The sequence below is a fragment of the Puntigrus tetrazona genome, chromosome 13 (genome assembly GCF_018831695.1).
Source record: "Puntigrus tetrazona isolate hp1 chromosome 13, ASM1883169v1, whole genome shotgun sequence".
NCBI lineage: Eukaryota > Metazoa > Chordata > Actinopteri > Cypriniformes > Cyprinidae > Puntigrus > Puntigrus tetrazona.
In genome coordinates this window covers 7,883,261-7,896,018 of record NC_056711.1, presented here as the reverse complement: position 1 = coordinate 7,896,018, position 12,758 = coordinate 7,883,261, and the positions used below count along the sequence as shown (strand labels likewise).

Below are 12,758 nucleotides of genomic sequence, written 5' to 3'. Positions count from 1 at the left end.
CTTATCAATAGATCAGAGAGAACTTGTGATGTCTATATTTAAAGCCCAAAACATAGTGATATCATGTCAGAGTTTCCCCAAATGAAGGTGCATTTCGAAAATCCAGTGCTTTGGGAAATTGTGTTTGAAATGTACGTGTTGAATCTCAAATCAATTTTTTAAATCTCAAAAAAAAAAAACAAATAAAAAAAAACAACTACTGATAAAATTAATTAACAAAAAAAGTCATCTGAACAAGCTTAAAGGCTGAAAGCATTTATCATAAGTTAGTGAGCATCTGCACGAGACAAAACTTAAGCATTTGAAGTTCATGTAGTTCCAATTGTGAAATTGTGATGCCTTGCGACATGTATCATTTTGCAATGGTGATATCCATTCCTAACAGACACCCACTCAGAAAGGCCAAAGTTCAAAATTTGAAAAATGCATTAAACCGCACGACCGCAAAGACACAAACAGTCATTTAAATCGGGACAAGCAAATTAGGAGTAAACCGTGAAATGCAGCTGCCTCACTGAATTGGACTACAATAGAAATCTCAGAGGAGTACCTGACGTTGAACTGTAGCGACAAGTTTAGTGCATTCAGATCAGTTCAGCCATTGCTTGATCGCTCAAACTCAATGATTAAGGCTCCATGTCAAGAACGTTTGATGCCTTGGTGTTCTTGGCAATAAAAGTGCACATATCAAGACCATTTCACGGTGGTAAACGTGGTCAAATAGACCTTTTACAAACAGAACAACAGTTGTCGAAAACAAACAAAAAACATTTCGCATTAAGGAAGACTTTCATTTAAAAGATGGACAAATAGACTACCACTTCAAGCGAAGCATGAGAACTGAAGAGAGAGAAAGGTTTCATCTTGAAAGAACAGAAGCGCTGCTCTTTGTAGCAGCCACCGTGTACAAGAGCCCTTGATGGGAAGGCAGAAAAACCCTGAAGAGATTAGAACAACTAATCTTCCGCTGCTACTTCAAAAATGTTGTTTTTCTAAATCCTTTGATCTCTCATTTACAGATAATTGAATCAATCTACCATTTCTTTAACCTAAGGGGTAAAAGCATTCTAGAGGTGCACTACCCGAGCCTTTCATCTGTGTTGACTGATTAATACTGGTCTGCGGCAGACTTTCATTAGCATGCATTTCAGATGGGACTCTAATGGGGAAGATGATGCACATTTATATACATATCGGATTATTTGTTATGGTATTAGTCTGGATATCCACAATTTAAAAAATACATCGCAAATTCGACAAAATGCAGCGCTGACAGTCAGATGGATGGAAGTGCTACAGGTAGTGACACTTTCCTGTTGTTTTTTTTTTCTCAGATGTGTGATAAGACTGGATAGCTGCATGGCACAGGATGGATCACTTGAACGAGCCGCTGCACAGCACAGTGCAGGTCACTAAACCCATGCGACCCATTTGACTTCTACTGCGAATGTTCTACTTTAAAGCCCTATGGAGAGAGTCAAACATCTCAAACAGCTGGACGGCCTGACATTCAGAGCAGACGGAAATCTGAGAAATCGGACCTTGTTTGTCTTAAGGTTTTCCAAGAGTGGTCTCATCACGAACCTGAACAATATTTGACATGGGGAAAAAAAACAAAACGGTACCAACTCAGTAGCGATCATTTAATCATCACACTTCACACATATGCTCCTATAAAAGAACATTTAACATTTATGCAACGTTGAAAAAAAATAAAATCGCTGCAATTTTGGGTTCCACAATGAACCTTTTCAATGTTTTCGATTAATTACCTATAGTCTGTCACAGTCTAATCTGCCATAACACAGTTTACTGAATGAAATGAAAATAATTTTACACTTTCATAACACCATAAAAATTCTTTTGTGACATTGTGTTTTGTGCCATTGCCTTGGCAAAGAATCTGTCAACTGAACTAAAAGCGAAAGCACAGTGTGATTCAAAGCGCTGCATGTTTCAAAGCAGCAAACTCCGCCTCCTCATATGCTGTTAGTTTAATGTGCATTTGGGAATGCAACGGGCACCAGTTATGCATTCTTATAATTTCCGACATTTCCATGGACAGATAATTACGGTATTTCACCAGTTTTGTAATGAGACACGCTTGTAAACTTATGTTCACTGAAACAGCAGGTTTCTGACTATATAACAACTCAAGGGATTGCTCTTTCAAATAAAGAAATTAACAGAAAGGTATTATAAAACATTTCTAATTGACATTTTCCAGTTTACTATATCGTGTTATTATAGTTTAAAGGCTTTTTAAAACACTAATACACATATAATTTAGATTATATCCCAAAACAAAAAGGTTTCGATCTTCTTTAAAGTCCAGGCACAATTCAAGAAGTCAATGGTTTGCATCTCTTCATTCTGAACAAAAAGCACTAGAGCTGGTCTACAGCATCTAAACAAAAAATAAATACAAATCTGAAACCTTTACTTTCAAGAGAGATGCGTAAAGTCAAAAGATATCCCAGATGATTAATAATAGATCCTAAATAAGAATGACACAATCTAATAATTATGTGAAGCTAATGCATGCATCACTTTAATCCTAGAAGAAACTATTTGAACAACAACAACAACAACAACCACTTGCAATAAATGGCACACTCTAATGTTTTCTGGCAGTGATACAGCCACCAGAGACAGACCGTATGGAGAGCACCTCTCTGACAAAGGCTTTTCTCCAGAAGGGCAGCTTGATAATGCGTGTCCACCACGAGCGATTTAGAAGGGCCTTCCTAATAATCGAGTTTAAATGAAACGCCACAACACCCCCTCACCTGTGAATCAGCACCAGGAGAATGAGGCTAACATTCAGAAGAGGAGAACTGCGCTTACCCTGCACGGCTATTCAATTAGTCACACCCAATCTTATCCCTGGAGAAACTTCAAGAAAAAAAATAAACAGACCGAAAGGCGATGCAATTTTTTTTTTTTGTAATCCGCAGCTGTGCAGAGAGATAGATCGAGTTAGAAAAAGACATAATATCTTGTGGCATGTAGAAAGAATCCATCTAATGGAGTTCAAACCAGGTGAGATTTGCTGGCAAATGGCAGATAAACAGAAATACATAAGGGAAAACTGGAGGAGAGGGGGGCAACGGCTGCAAACAGGTGAAGAGAAATTACTTCTAAAAAAAGCATGTAGCCTAAAAACATCCATTATCAAAATGTCTGATTAATCTAACAAGTCCACGTTTATATTGTAACTATGAATAATAGCTGTAACCAAAAGAATCCTTCATAGACTTCAACATGATGACTTATCTTGGTCTACTACGCCTGTGAAAAGAGCCACATACTCCCACTCTTAAATAATAACCATTCATAATTCATCATCCACTAGATAAAAAAAAAACAAAAAAAAAACGAGATTGCTCTCTTCAATGCCATAACCTGTGAAGATAACACAAAGCTAATTGAAGCCCCACAGGCTTGCAGATGAAGGACGCTTATATCTCTGCTGGGCTAGCAATCAGCTCAGAACAGATCTGATATTAAACTAGCATGCCATTAATACTTGCACCTCTTGACCCCTGCCATGCAACGAACCCTGCAGCATCCCTTTTTATTAATAACAAGAGCTATTTAGGCTCAGCATACTGATCTGTTGTTAGAGACCAGAGGACGACTGGATGATCATTTGTTTGCCTCTGCCTCTTGACTCAGTGAAGTGAGGGCTAAAAGAGGCTCTGCATGGGTGCATGAAGCAGACTATTTCAGCAGAGCGCTCTGGGCTCGTACTCGGGGCTTCAGCCGGCACACCCGATCAAAGCTACGTTCAAACGCACTAAACTGTGAGTAAACGTCTTGGTGGCTTAAATGATGAAAGAAATTTAAATCATTACACTGAAAAATATTTGGTGTAGAATTTTTCACTTACACATTGCCAGTGAAGTTCACAAATAATTAGAAAAATTGTATATAATATATAAATAATAACATATTAAACAAGCACAGTGTGAACACTTCCATAACCACAGGTTTTCAACACCCACTTTTAAAGGGGCGTAACACACTTATGCCCACAACCAATCTCATGTTAATCTGGAGTATCTGTAAAATAAATAAAGCTTTACAATCTTTCAGAAAAAAAGCCTTGCTCCTGGAGACGTGATGTGAGGGCGGAGCTAAAGAGTGTGTGTGTATTGATATACATCAATTTTATGGCTAATTAAATAATATATATATATATATATATATATATATATATATATATATATATATATATATATATATATATATATATATATATATTTTTTTTTTTTTTTTTAGCTATAAAATCTGTTTTGTATATCAATTTCATGCAGAGCCCCATACAGCAGAATGCTTTGCATTAATAATTTAATGCATATTAAATTAAATACATTAAATAATTTATTGCAAAAACAATATTCATAAAGACATGTTAAAATATGTCAGTTCTTTATTGCCCTTTTATGGTTGCAGAGTATTTCACAAAGTTTAGAAGATTTAAGTGATTCTGTAAACCTTACTTTATGTACAAAAGTAAAAAAATAAGCTGGTATTATAGTAAAAATCAATCAGCCCATTATGATTGGTTAAATAAACAGCTCAATTTGCTGGCACTATTTTTATGCAGCCCCTGGGTTACAAAACTCAGATTGGGTTGTTTTTAACCCAGTGTTTTAAGCAGCACGAAACATGAAACTAGATAACTCACACAACAATTCAGTGTTTAGAATCACCCAGGGATAACTATTTCAAGAGTAAAGTCCTTTGGTTTTAATTTAACAGTTTTTACAGTGCACTAAAGTTTACTGTGCCCTCAGTTAATTTCATTCTAACACTGAAACACTTCTTTTGAGTCAATTTAGGGGAAAAAAATTGCAGGATTCGTATTATTGCTGGTATTGTTATTGCTATTATTATTTCCTCCGTCCTCGTGACTATTGGTCTGGAGAAGAACTCTTTATCTCCTCAAGCATTTCTTGAGCGCTTCCTTCATTGCATGGCTCGATCAAGCTGCAGAATTCCCTCCGTGCCGACTTCCCTCTCTGATTTCCCAGTGCTGCACAGGACCTGACTCAGCTCCCTGAAGATTAAACGGACTGAAAAAAAATCTGATCCCTTATATTCTGTTCTTTAGTGGAAAGTGACAGTAGACTCAGTGGACTGCACTGCGGTACAAATAAAAAAAAGCATGTTTGCATTATCTGTGCAAAAAAGGGTGCATTTCATATATATATATATATATATATATATAAAAAGCATGTTTGCATTATCTGTGCAAAAAGGGTGCATTTCATTTATATATATATATATATATATATATATATATATATATATATATATATATATATATAAAAGCATGTTTGCATTATCTGTGCAAAAAGGGTGCATTTCATATATATATATATATATATATATATATATATATATAAAAAGCATGTTTGCATTATCTGTGCAAAAAGGGTGCATTTATATATATATATATATATATATATATATATATATATATATATATATATATATATATATATATATATATATATATATATATATATATATAAAAAAGCATGTTTGCATTATCTGTGCAAAAAGGGTGCATTTCATATATATATATATATATATATATATATAAAAAAGCATGTTTGCATTATCTGTGCAAAAAGGGTGCATTTCATATATATATATATATATATATATATATATATATATATATATAAAAAGCATGTTTGCATTATCTGTGCAAAAAAGGGTGCATTTCATATATATATATATATATATATATATATATATATATATATATATATATATATATATATATATATATATATATATATATATATATATACACACCAAGGCTTTTATCTAACACTAACATGGCTACGTTCATGCAATTATAAAGTTACAGATCTAAGTTGCACGTACAGTTAAACAGTCTTTCCAAAGGTCATTCTGAACTAGTGAGCGAGTAATACTATATGCATGTAATTAAGATACAGGAGTGAAATTAATACCAGCTTTAGGGAGATGAGGCTAAAGAAAAGAGCCTGGTCATTTGAAGTCATTAATCTAATGGGATTCTGGGTTCTTCTCCGGCTCTATTGAAACATAATCCAAGTCTTGTCCCACTTTCCGCTACACACACACACACACACAAAAAAATATAGAAGAAAAGTCTCAGCATGAGAGCCACCCCAGGCCCAACACTCATTTGCAAATTATCTCAGACATTTATAATGTTTTGGGACAGAACCAAACTCATCCGCGACTCACAATCCGATGCTAATTGGGTCATAGACTAGGGGACGGAGCGAACTGAGTTATGGGTGATGTCACGGCATATATTTGTCCCGTTTTAAAACTTTCACACCACCAGTCTGTACAAGAAACGGAAAGAGAAAAGAGGACAAACAAAAGCTCAAGAGACACAAATATTAAACCAAGCTTCTTACAGCTATTATTAAACTCTGCGAGACTTCAATCTAATGTTAAAAAAAAAAAAAAAAAGGAATGGAGAAAACCATTGTATGATCTTTAATAAAATATCTCCAAATATTACGTGGGCAAAAAGGACAAGCCAAGGATTGTGTGAAATTAATTTGATAATTCAGGCATCACTGAATCACGAATATCATCTGAATTTATCGGAGATAAATTTCACACGTTATCCAATCTCAATAATTATAAAATTAAATAACTGAGAATAATGAAAACTTCTAAAGTATAACTGAATGTGCTTTTTCTTTCAATTCAATATTCAACAAGAATAACTTGAATAACCAAAATATTGCGCAACAAAAACAAAAGCTTAAGAGACATAAAGGTTATAAAAAAAAGCTACTTGAAAAACTACTTGATCTACGAGTTCTCGATCCAAAATCCGCCTCAGGATGCAGGCAATCATTTTAGGATCGTTCATAAAAAGTGTCTCAAAATCCCTTGTGGGTTTGAAAGCTGCTCGAGTATCACCGATTCACTTCCGTCAATGAGACACATTTTGTTATTTTTTTGATTAGTGAAAATACATAAAAATGCCAAATACTATTATTCTTTTCGTTCAACATTCAAAGATCAAAATACATGATGCATACTTGTTATATACTCAGCTATGTTATATATGTTTTCTGAAAAGTAGTCATCCTATGCCATGTTATGCACCCAAAATGGTTTTAAACAGCGTGTTGCAAATTCTTACGGAACTATAAAGTATAAAATAGTTTTGCACTTTTAAATTTGCCCTAAAAAGGGGTATTACAATTAAATACGGACGTATACAAATTTTAAACAAGTTACGAGTCCTCAACTCACAAATACAGAGGTATGTTTCCTTAAAGCAGGACCCAAACATGTTGAAAAACGCCTAAATAAAGCGTCATGCAGGCACATTACTGAAACACCCAAACAGTTCAAAGTACTACAAAATCCAAGAGCATATTCTGTTAACGTTCGGCTAGAGCAACACGCGCTGAATTATCATTTTAAAGAGACTTTCAAAAGCAACACAGCTGTGCAACTGCAGGCTGACACACGAGATATTCTCGCCTCACCTTTAAAAGAGAACAGAGCATTGACCGAAGCCCATGCAAAATTCATTGCTGCCCAAAACGAGTCTCTATGGCACGGGCTGGCAGAGCGCTTCGGATTTTCTAAGAACAGCGTAAAGGTGGCAAACGCAGACTCGATCTGCTCAAAGTCCCACAGAAACGCGTGCATGTGAAAGCAACAAGCATCCCGCTTTGCTTTTGTCCCAGCCGCTCTGAAACTCAGACTTAAATACGTTCGCTCTGAGCGCGTTAGGGCTCCGTGAAGAGCGAGAAAGCGCTTGTTTGTGTACCGTGTGTACACACCAGCACTGCCTAAACACTCGCTGGACGTGTGGATAAAAATCCGTGACTATTCAAAACTTCCACTAAACTGCAAAAAAAAAAAAAAAAAAAAAAGTCAACTCCGCCGCGGCTCAAACTGTCTCTCCTGCGGCTAGACGAAGACTTCGCACGAACAGCCGAGCTTGGAAAGAGTTAAAGTCGCGGTTTTTAACACGTAGCGGCGTGTCCGAGAACTAAAGTGGGTTTTAAATTAAAACACGCTGAGAAGTCGCTCCTCCGATTTTCCCCAGAACGAGGTTAGCGCGGCTAGCCGTAGCATTTCTCCAGTTCTGAAAGGCAAACCCGCGCTTGCTTTGAAGAAAACGCAACACGTGACTCACCCGTATAGTTTTCTTTGATACGGCTATCCGTAAGGGATCCTCGAAGGTTTCACAAGTTTCAAAACGAGAGGTGAAGTCAAACTCTCGTTGACAGCATCACTCTCTGAGCCGCCATCTTCACTCGGCTATGATGCTGCTGTTGGCTCGAGACGCTCTACCTACCGAAAACTCTGGAACGAACCAAATCAATCCGTCCGACGGGGGGAAACCTCCGGGCCACTCACAGCTTCACACGACATAAACTGAAAGCATTTTTAAACGTGAAGCTTGAGTTGAATGTTCTAAATTCTTTTAACTGAAATTTTAGACTCAGTAGAACTAAACACCGGCGTTAAAACACTTTAAGGAATGCATTAGCCCAATTAAACCCCTGCACCGTGGTCAAATTCGAAAGACTTGTTTCCGACAGTGTACCTCCGAGCAGATTTTTTTTTTTCAGGTAGGGGCCCAAACAAGAACCTGCGAGGTTATCGTTATCTTTACACGTTTTTGGTTTTCAAAATGCGCATCCTACCTGAACTTTCTGTGAAGTGCCGAACACGGGGCTTACTTTAAATGTGTAGGTTAGCGTTGACCACAAATCACGTGCAAGTGTTATTCGGCACCAAAATGAACTCCGTGATTTAAAAAAAGCAAAGGACGTCAGTTTGTGAATGTCAGTTCTTCGTGTAAACCAGCCGGAATCCTCGACAGACCGCAATATTTCGGCAATTTCGATACTTAACCTTCTAGCGCCCCCAGGCGATGAAAACCCCATCTTTACAATGTCGATTCTCTCCAAATCGAGGTAAGTTTTAATGAGGTGCATTTCTCACACGTGTGAATTTGATCAATTTGTTCACCCCTCTATCGATATGACCTGCCGTTCAAACCTTTGTAGTCAGTAAAAGAAAAAAAAGTACTTTGATTTAACGAAGATTTCAAAAGTGACATTAAAGACAGCTTTCAATCACTTAAATCAAGTGTCATTAAAAAAAAAAAAAAAAATTACTTTACGTTAAAAACATTACATAGTAACATTATATATTTAATTACATATTATAGTTTAAGATACCCAAAAAAAAAAAAAAGAAAAAAAAGACCAACCCCATGTTTTTGAGCAGTAGCCTATACACCACTTAAAAAGACACAGATAAACTCATGTAGTGTTTTGATTTATCTTTATTAAGTAAACTCTACATTTTTAATATTGCTTTGTTCCAATTTAGTTTTTCTCTTTTTCCCCATTTATTCTAGATTACATCCTCTTGCAATCAGCACAGTTTATATATTTATAAGTATTTATATAGTTTTTTTTTTTTGTTTGTTTGTTTGTTTTTTTCCAACCAAGCTACACTTGAAGAATACAAAAATATCACAGTACATTTTCTACTCAGTCACTCTCCACAAGCGAGTTCCAAGCTGGGGCCGATGCTGGAAACACGGGAATCTGGCAGTGACATTTATAGACCACTCAACTAACATCAGACAGAGGGGAGCAGTTAACCCATTTCAAAAATGAGAACACAAAAAAAAAAAAACGAGATTGCGTGGTTCGACTAAACCTCAAAAATATTAAACTGCACAGACACCAAAGTCTATTAACGGTATCGGAAACAGCTGGAGTTCGAATATAAAAAGAAGCCAATTTTAAATGACAGGAAGCCCGAATTGTTTTCGACTGAAGTCGCGGCTGACGTCTTGAATTTCAAAAAAATTAAAGCTGTGTAATCTGGTCCAGCCAGATTTCTCTGTTCCAGCATTCGAGCCACCAACGTCTGACCGGAAAAAGGAACTCACAGAGCAGTCGGTAATAACACTCTTCCATTTCTCATCCCGCTCTCTGCAGACACGCCACGCTATACAAAATATTAAAAACGAAAAGATAAAACAAAAACATCGAAGAATCCTCACCCGTACTTTGATTATTGTTTTGTAATAAATGTCTCTTTTATTCTTTTAACAAAGTTTTGTTTTTATTCTCACGTTTACAATGCCATCCGCCGTCCGACGTCGAGATCCTTAATGACCGATGGAGGCTCTGTTCTCCAGGGTAGAGGAATGTTGCAGTATGAGTCTGACATTTAGTGGTTTTGTTTAAACTCGAATCAAACATCAACATAGCGAGTGAAAACCTTTTGTCCCCTCGTATTAACCATCTAAATGAACTCGGGCTGGGAGGGGAACGCAAAGCATAGAAATCGGTGAACGAGAGATGTTAGGACACGTAGATAAACCAGAGATAGCCATTAAGTTACTTGACTGAACACACCCCAAAAAAACAAAACTAAAAACAAAAAAACAGAACAAACTAACAAGATCAGACAACACTGGAAGCAACAACTCAACGAAGGAGGGACCCGCTGACTGGAATAACCCCAGTATCTCTGTACCACTTTCTCATGACTTCAGGGCCTGAAGGACTAAATGTTCGGTCATGTGAGTGGGCTTGCGCAGGAAGTCGTCGTGGCTACGCTTCCTGTTCGAGGGGAACGGAGAGAGAGCGCTGCGTTGTCGGATTGAGTTGTGTTAGTGGTCTGAGGGGAAGATGGCTGCAGGAGACCGGGCGGAGGCTCCGTCCCCCCCCGCTGGTCTCTAGAGCAGTCAGGGCGAGAAAGTGGCCATCTCCAACGAGATCCGCTGCCACAGTTCTTTAGTCTGTTTGCCCCTCTTCAGGTTCTGCAGCACATCGTTGAACTGCATCATGCCAACTGGTGTCAGGCAAAACGCCCCGCGGGCACTTCGGATGATGTTCACGAAGTCGTCGTAGTCCGCAGGAGTCAGATGGATCAGCCTGTGGTGGATGTACTGGAACAAACAAAAGTGAACGGGGTTGGTAGGACATGAATTCACAGGCAAACCAAAATATTTTGGTAACTGGCAAATGTAGTAATTAGTTGGGGAATAAATGTTAATGTGTATAAAATGCATCTAAAGAAGAACCATCAGAGCAGCATGTGTCATATTCTTTTGTAATTATGAACTGCAGTTAGAAAGCTGTTAATAAATGTCATGCATTTCTGATTGAAACACAGAGCTTAAAAGGGACAGCAATGGGAAAAAAAAGTAATGCAATTATGTTGATGCTTTTGCTAAAAAAAAAGTTGCCCATATAAACTGTAAAGATATTTAATGCAAAGAATTCCATTTAACTAAATGCTGTTCTTTTGAACTTTCTATTTTAAAAAAAAAAAAAATACAATTTCACCAAAACATTAGGCATCATTGATTGCTTATAAAACATTTCTAGGAGAAACCTGAAAGTTTTGCAAGCAATACAAAAATGCTGAAATACAATTTTTCCTCCCATCTCATATTTATTCCATCACCCTTAAAGGCTTCATGCAAACAGGCCATTCTTTGGGGGACAGAACTATGTATTAAAAGGAAGAACATATTACATTTCAAAATCACAAAAGTAGGATCACGAACATTTTTGTTCTTCGAATGAACTGGAAAAACCAAGAAGCTTTTAAGTTATGAAGGCTGGATGAAAAGAATTTAACAGATTAATTAGCTTCAACTGAAGATGGGAACAAATTAATATAGTTTAGCATTTGTATTGTTGCTAGGCCCCTTTTTTCTGGCCCTTTATGAATCTACCAGATAAAACAATTCAACTAGCATGAATCAATATTTTATGTTCATGAATTTAGTTTGCAAGTTGAAGAATATATAAATACCATTTAATAATGTATGGTGTTTTGTTCTGTTTTTTTTTTTAGTTGAGTTCGGTTTCTAGCTCTACATGCGTTTACTCTTCATTTAGCAACATTTCATTGACATTCATGTCGATCTCCCCGTCTTTAAACATGTGCGACACGATAAATTCTTACATTTTCTTGCTCCTGGATGGCACTAACCTGAACCCGTTTTAATAAAATGTAAACGGGTTATGAAGCGTCATGTCCCCGGATGTTTATAGGGACATGCAGCATATGGAGTGCATTTCCCACCAGCGATGTACGAAATGACTCAGTGACAGTCTGGGTAGGTTTCTGCTCGAGTACAGCCTCTCGGTCCCTCATCTCATTATCCACGCATGGAGAGAGTGGATTAGAGCTGGCACTGTCTCCCTTTCACATTTACCCAACGTTCATTTGCTAAGACTTACGGTGGCAGACATACGGTAGAGTCTCTCCTTGATCTGGGCATTTTAAAATGTAAGGCCACTACGAAGGCGGCCGCTTGCGCAGACATGCGTGTCGCCTTGCCCATGCAACAGCTCGAAACCCCTTTGAAATGGCAACATAAAGCCTCCGAGCCGGCTAGCAGGTAACCGCAAGAGCGTGTCTGTGTGTGCGAGGGAGAGATAGCATGTGTGCGCTTCTTCTCTAGGAAGCCGCTCTTGGCTTTGGGCTGTCACAGTGTGTTTGATGCTCTCTCATCAGTATGCTCCATCCTGTGAACAGACTCAGGCTTCCCTCTCTAGCTTTAACACTCCAGAATTGTTCATGCACAATTTATATTCAGCGTGGGCGACAATGCCGTCACAATCCGGCCCCGGTACCACTCGAATGCTCTAAAACCCTGCTCAAATTCTCTACTTGAAACTTGAAACCAAGTCTAACGAGTATGAAAACAAACTTTGAGA

General features: G+C 37.4%; 2 protein-coding genes across 9 annotated transcripts in view; both read right to left on the bottom strand.

Annotated features, from left to right (window-relative positions):
* The window catches only part of ndst2a (N-deacetylase/N-sulfotransferase (heparan glucosaminyl) 2a), a 93,671-nt gene extending 84,792 nt beyond the window's left edge, over positions 1-8,879 (bottom strand). For 2 of the 5 annotated variants that reach the window (XM_043255307.1, XM_043255305.1), the window contains exon 1: positions 8,186-8,333. The gene's annotated coding sequence lies outside the window, so the exon portion shown is untranslated. Of the gene's footprint in view, positions 1-8,185; positions 8,334-8,699 lie in introns of those variants that run through there. The other 3 variants (XM_043255309.1, XM_043255308.1, XM_043255310.1) reach the window with 3 other exon arrangements.
* A 449-nt stretch (positions 8,880-9,328) lies between these two features.
* Positions 9,329-12,758, bottom strand: part of zswim8 (zinc finger, SWIM-type containing 8) — a 27,993-nt gene continuing 24,563 nt past the window's right edge. For all 4 annotated transcript variants that reach the window (XM_043254773.1, XM_043254774.1, XM_043254775.1 and 1 more), the window contains exon 26: positions 9,329-10,972. In XM_043254773.1, coding sequence (XP_043110708.1) covers positions 10,769-10,972 — 204 coding nt within the window. In that variant the 3' untranslated portion in view covers positions 9,329-10,768. The remainder of the gene's footprint in view (positions 10,973-12,758) is intronic.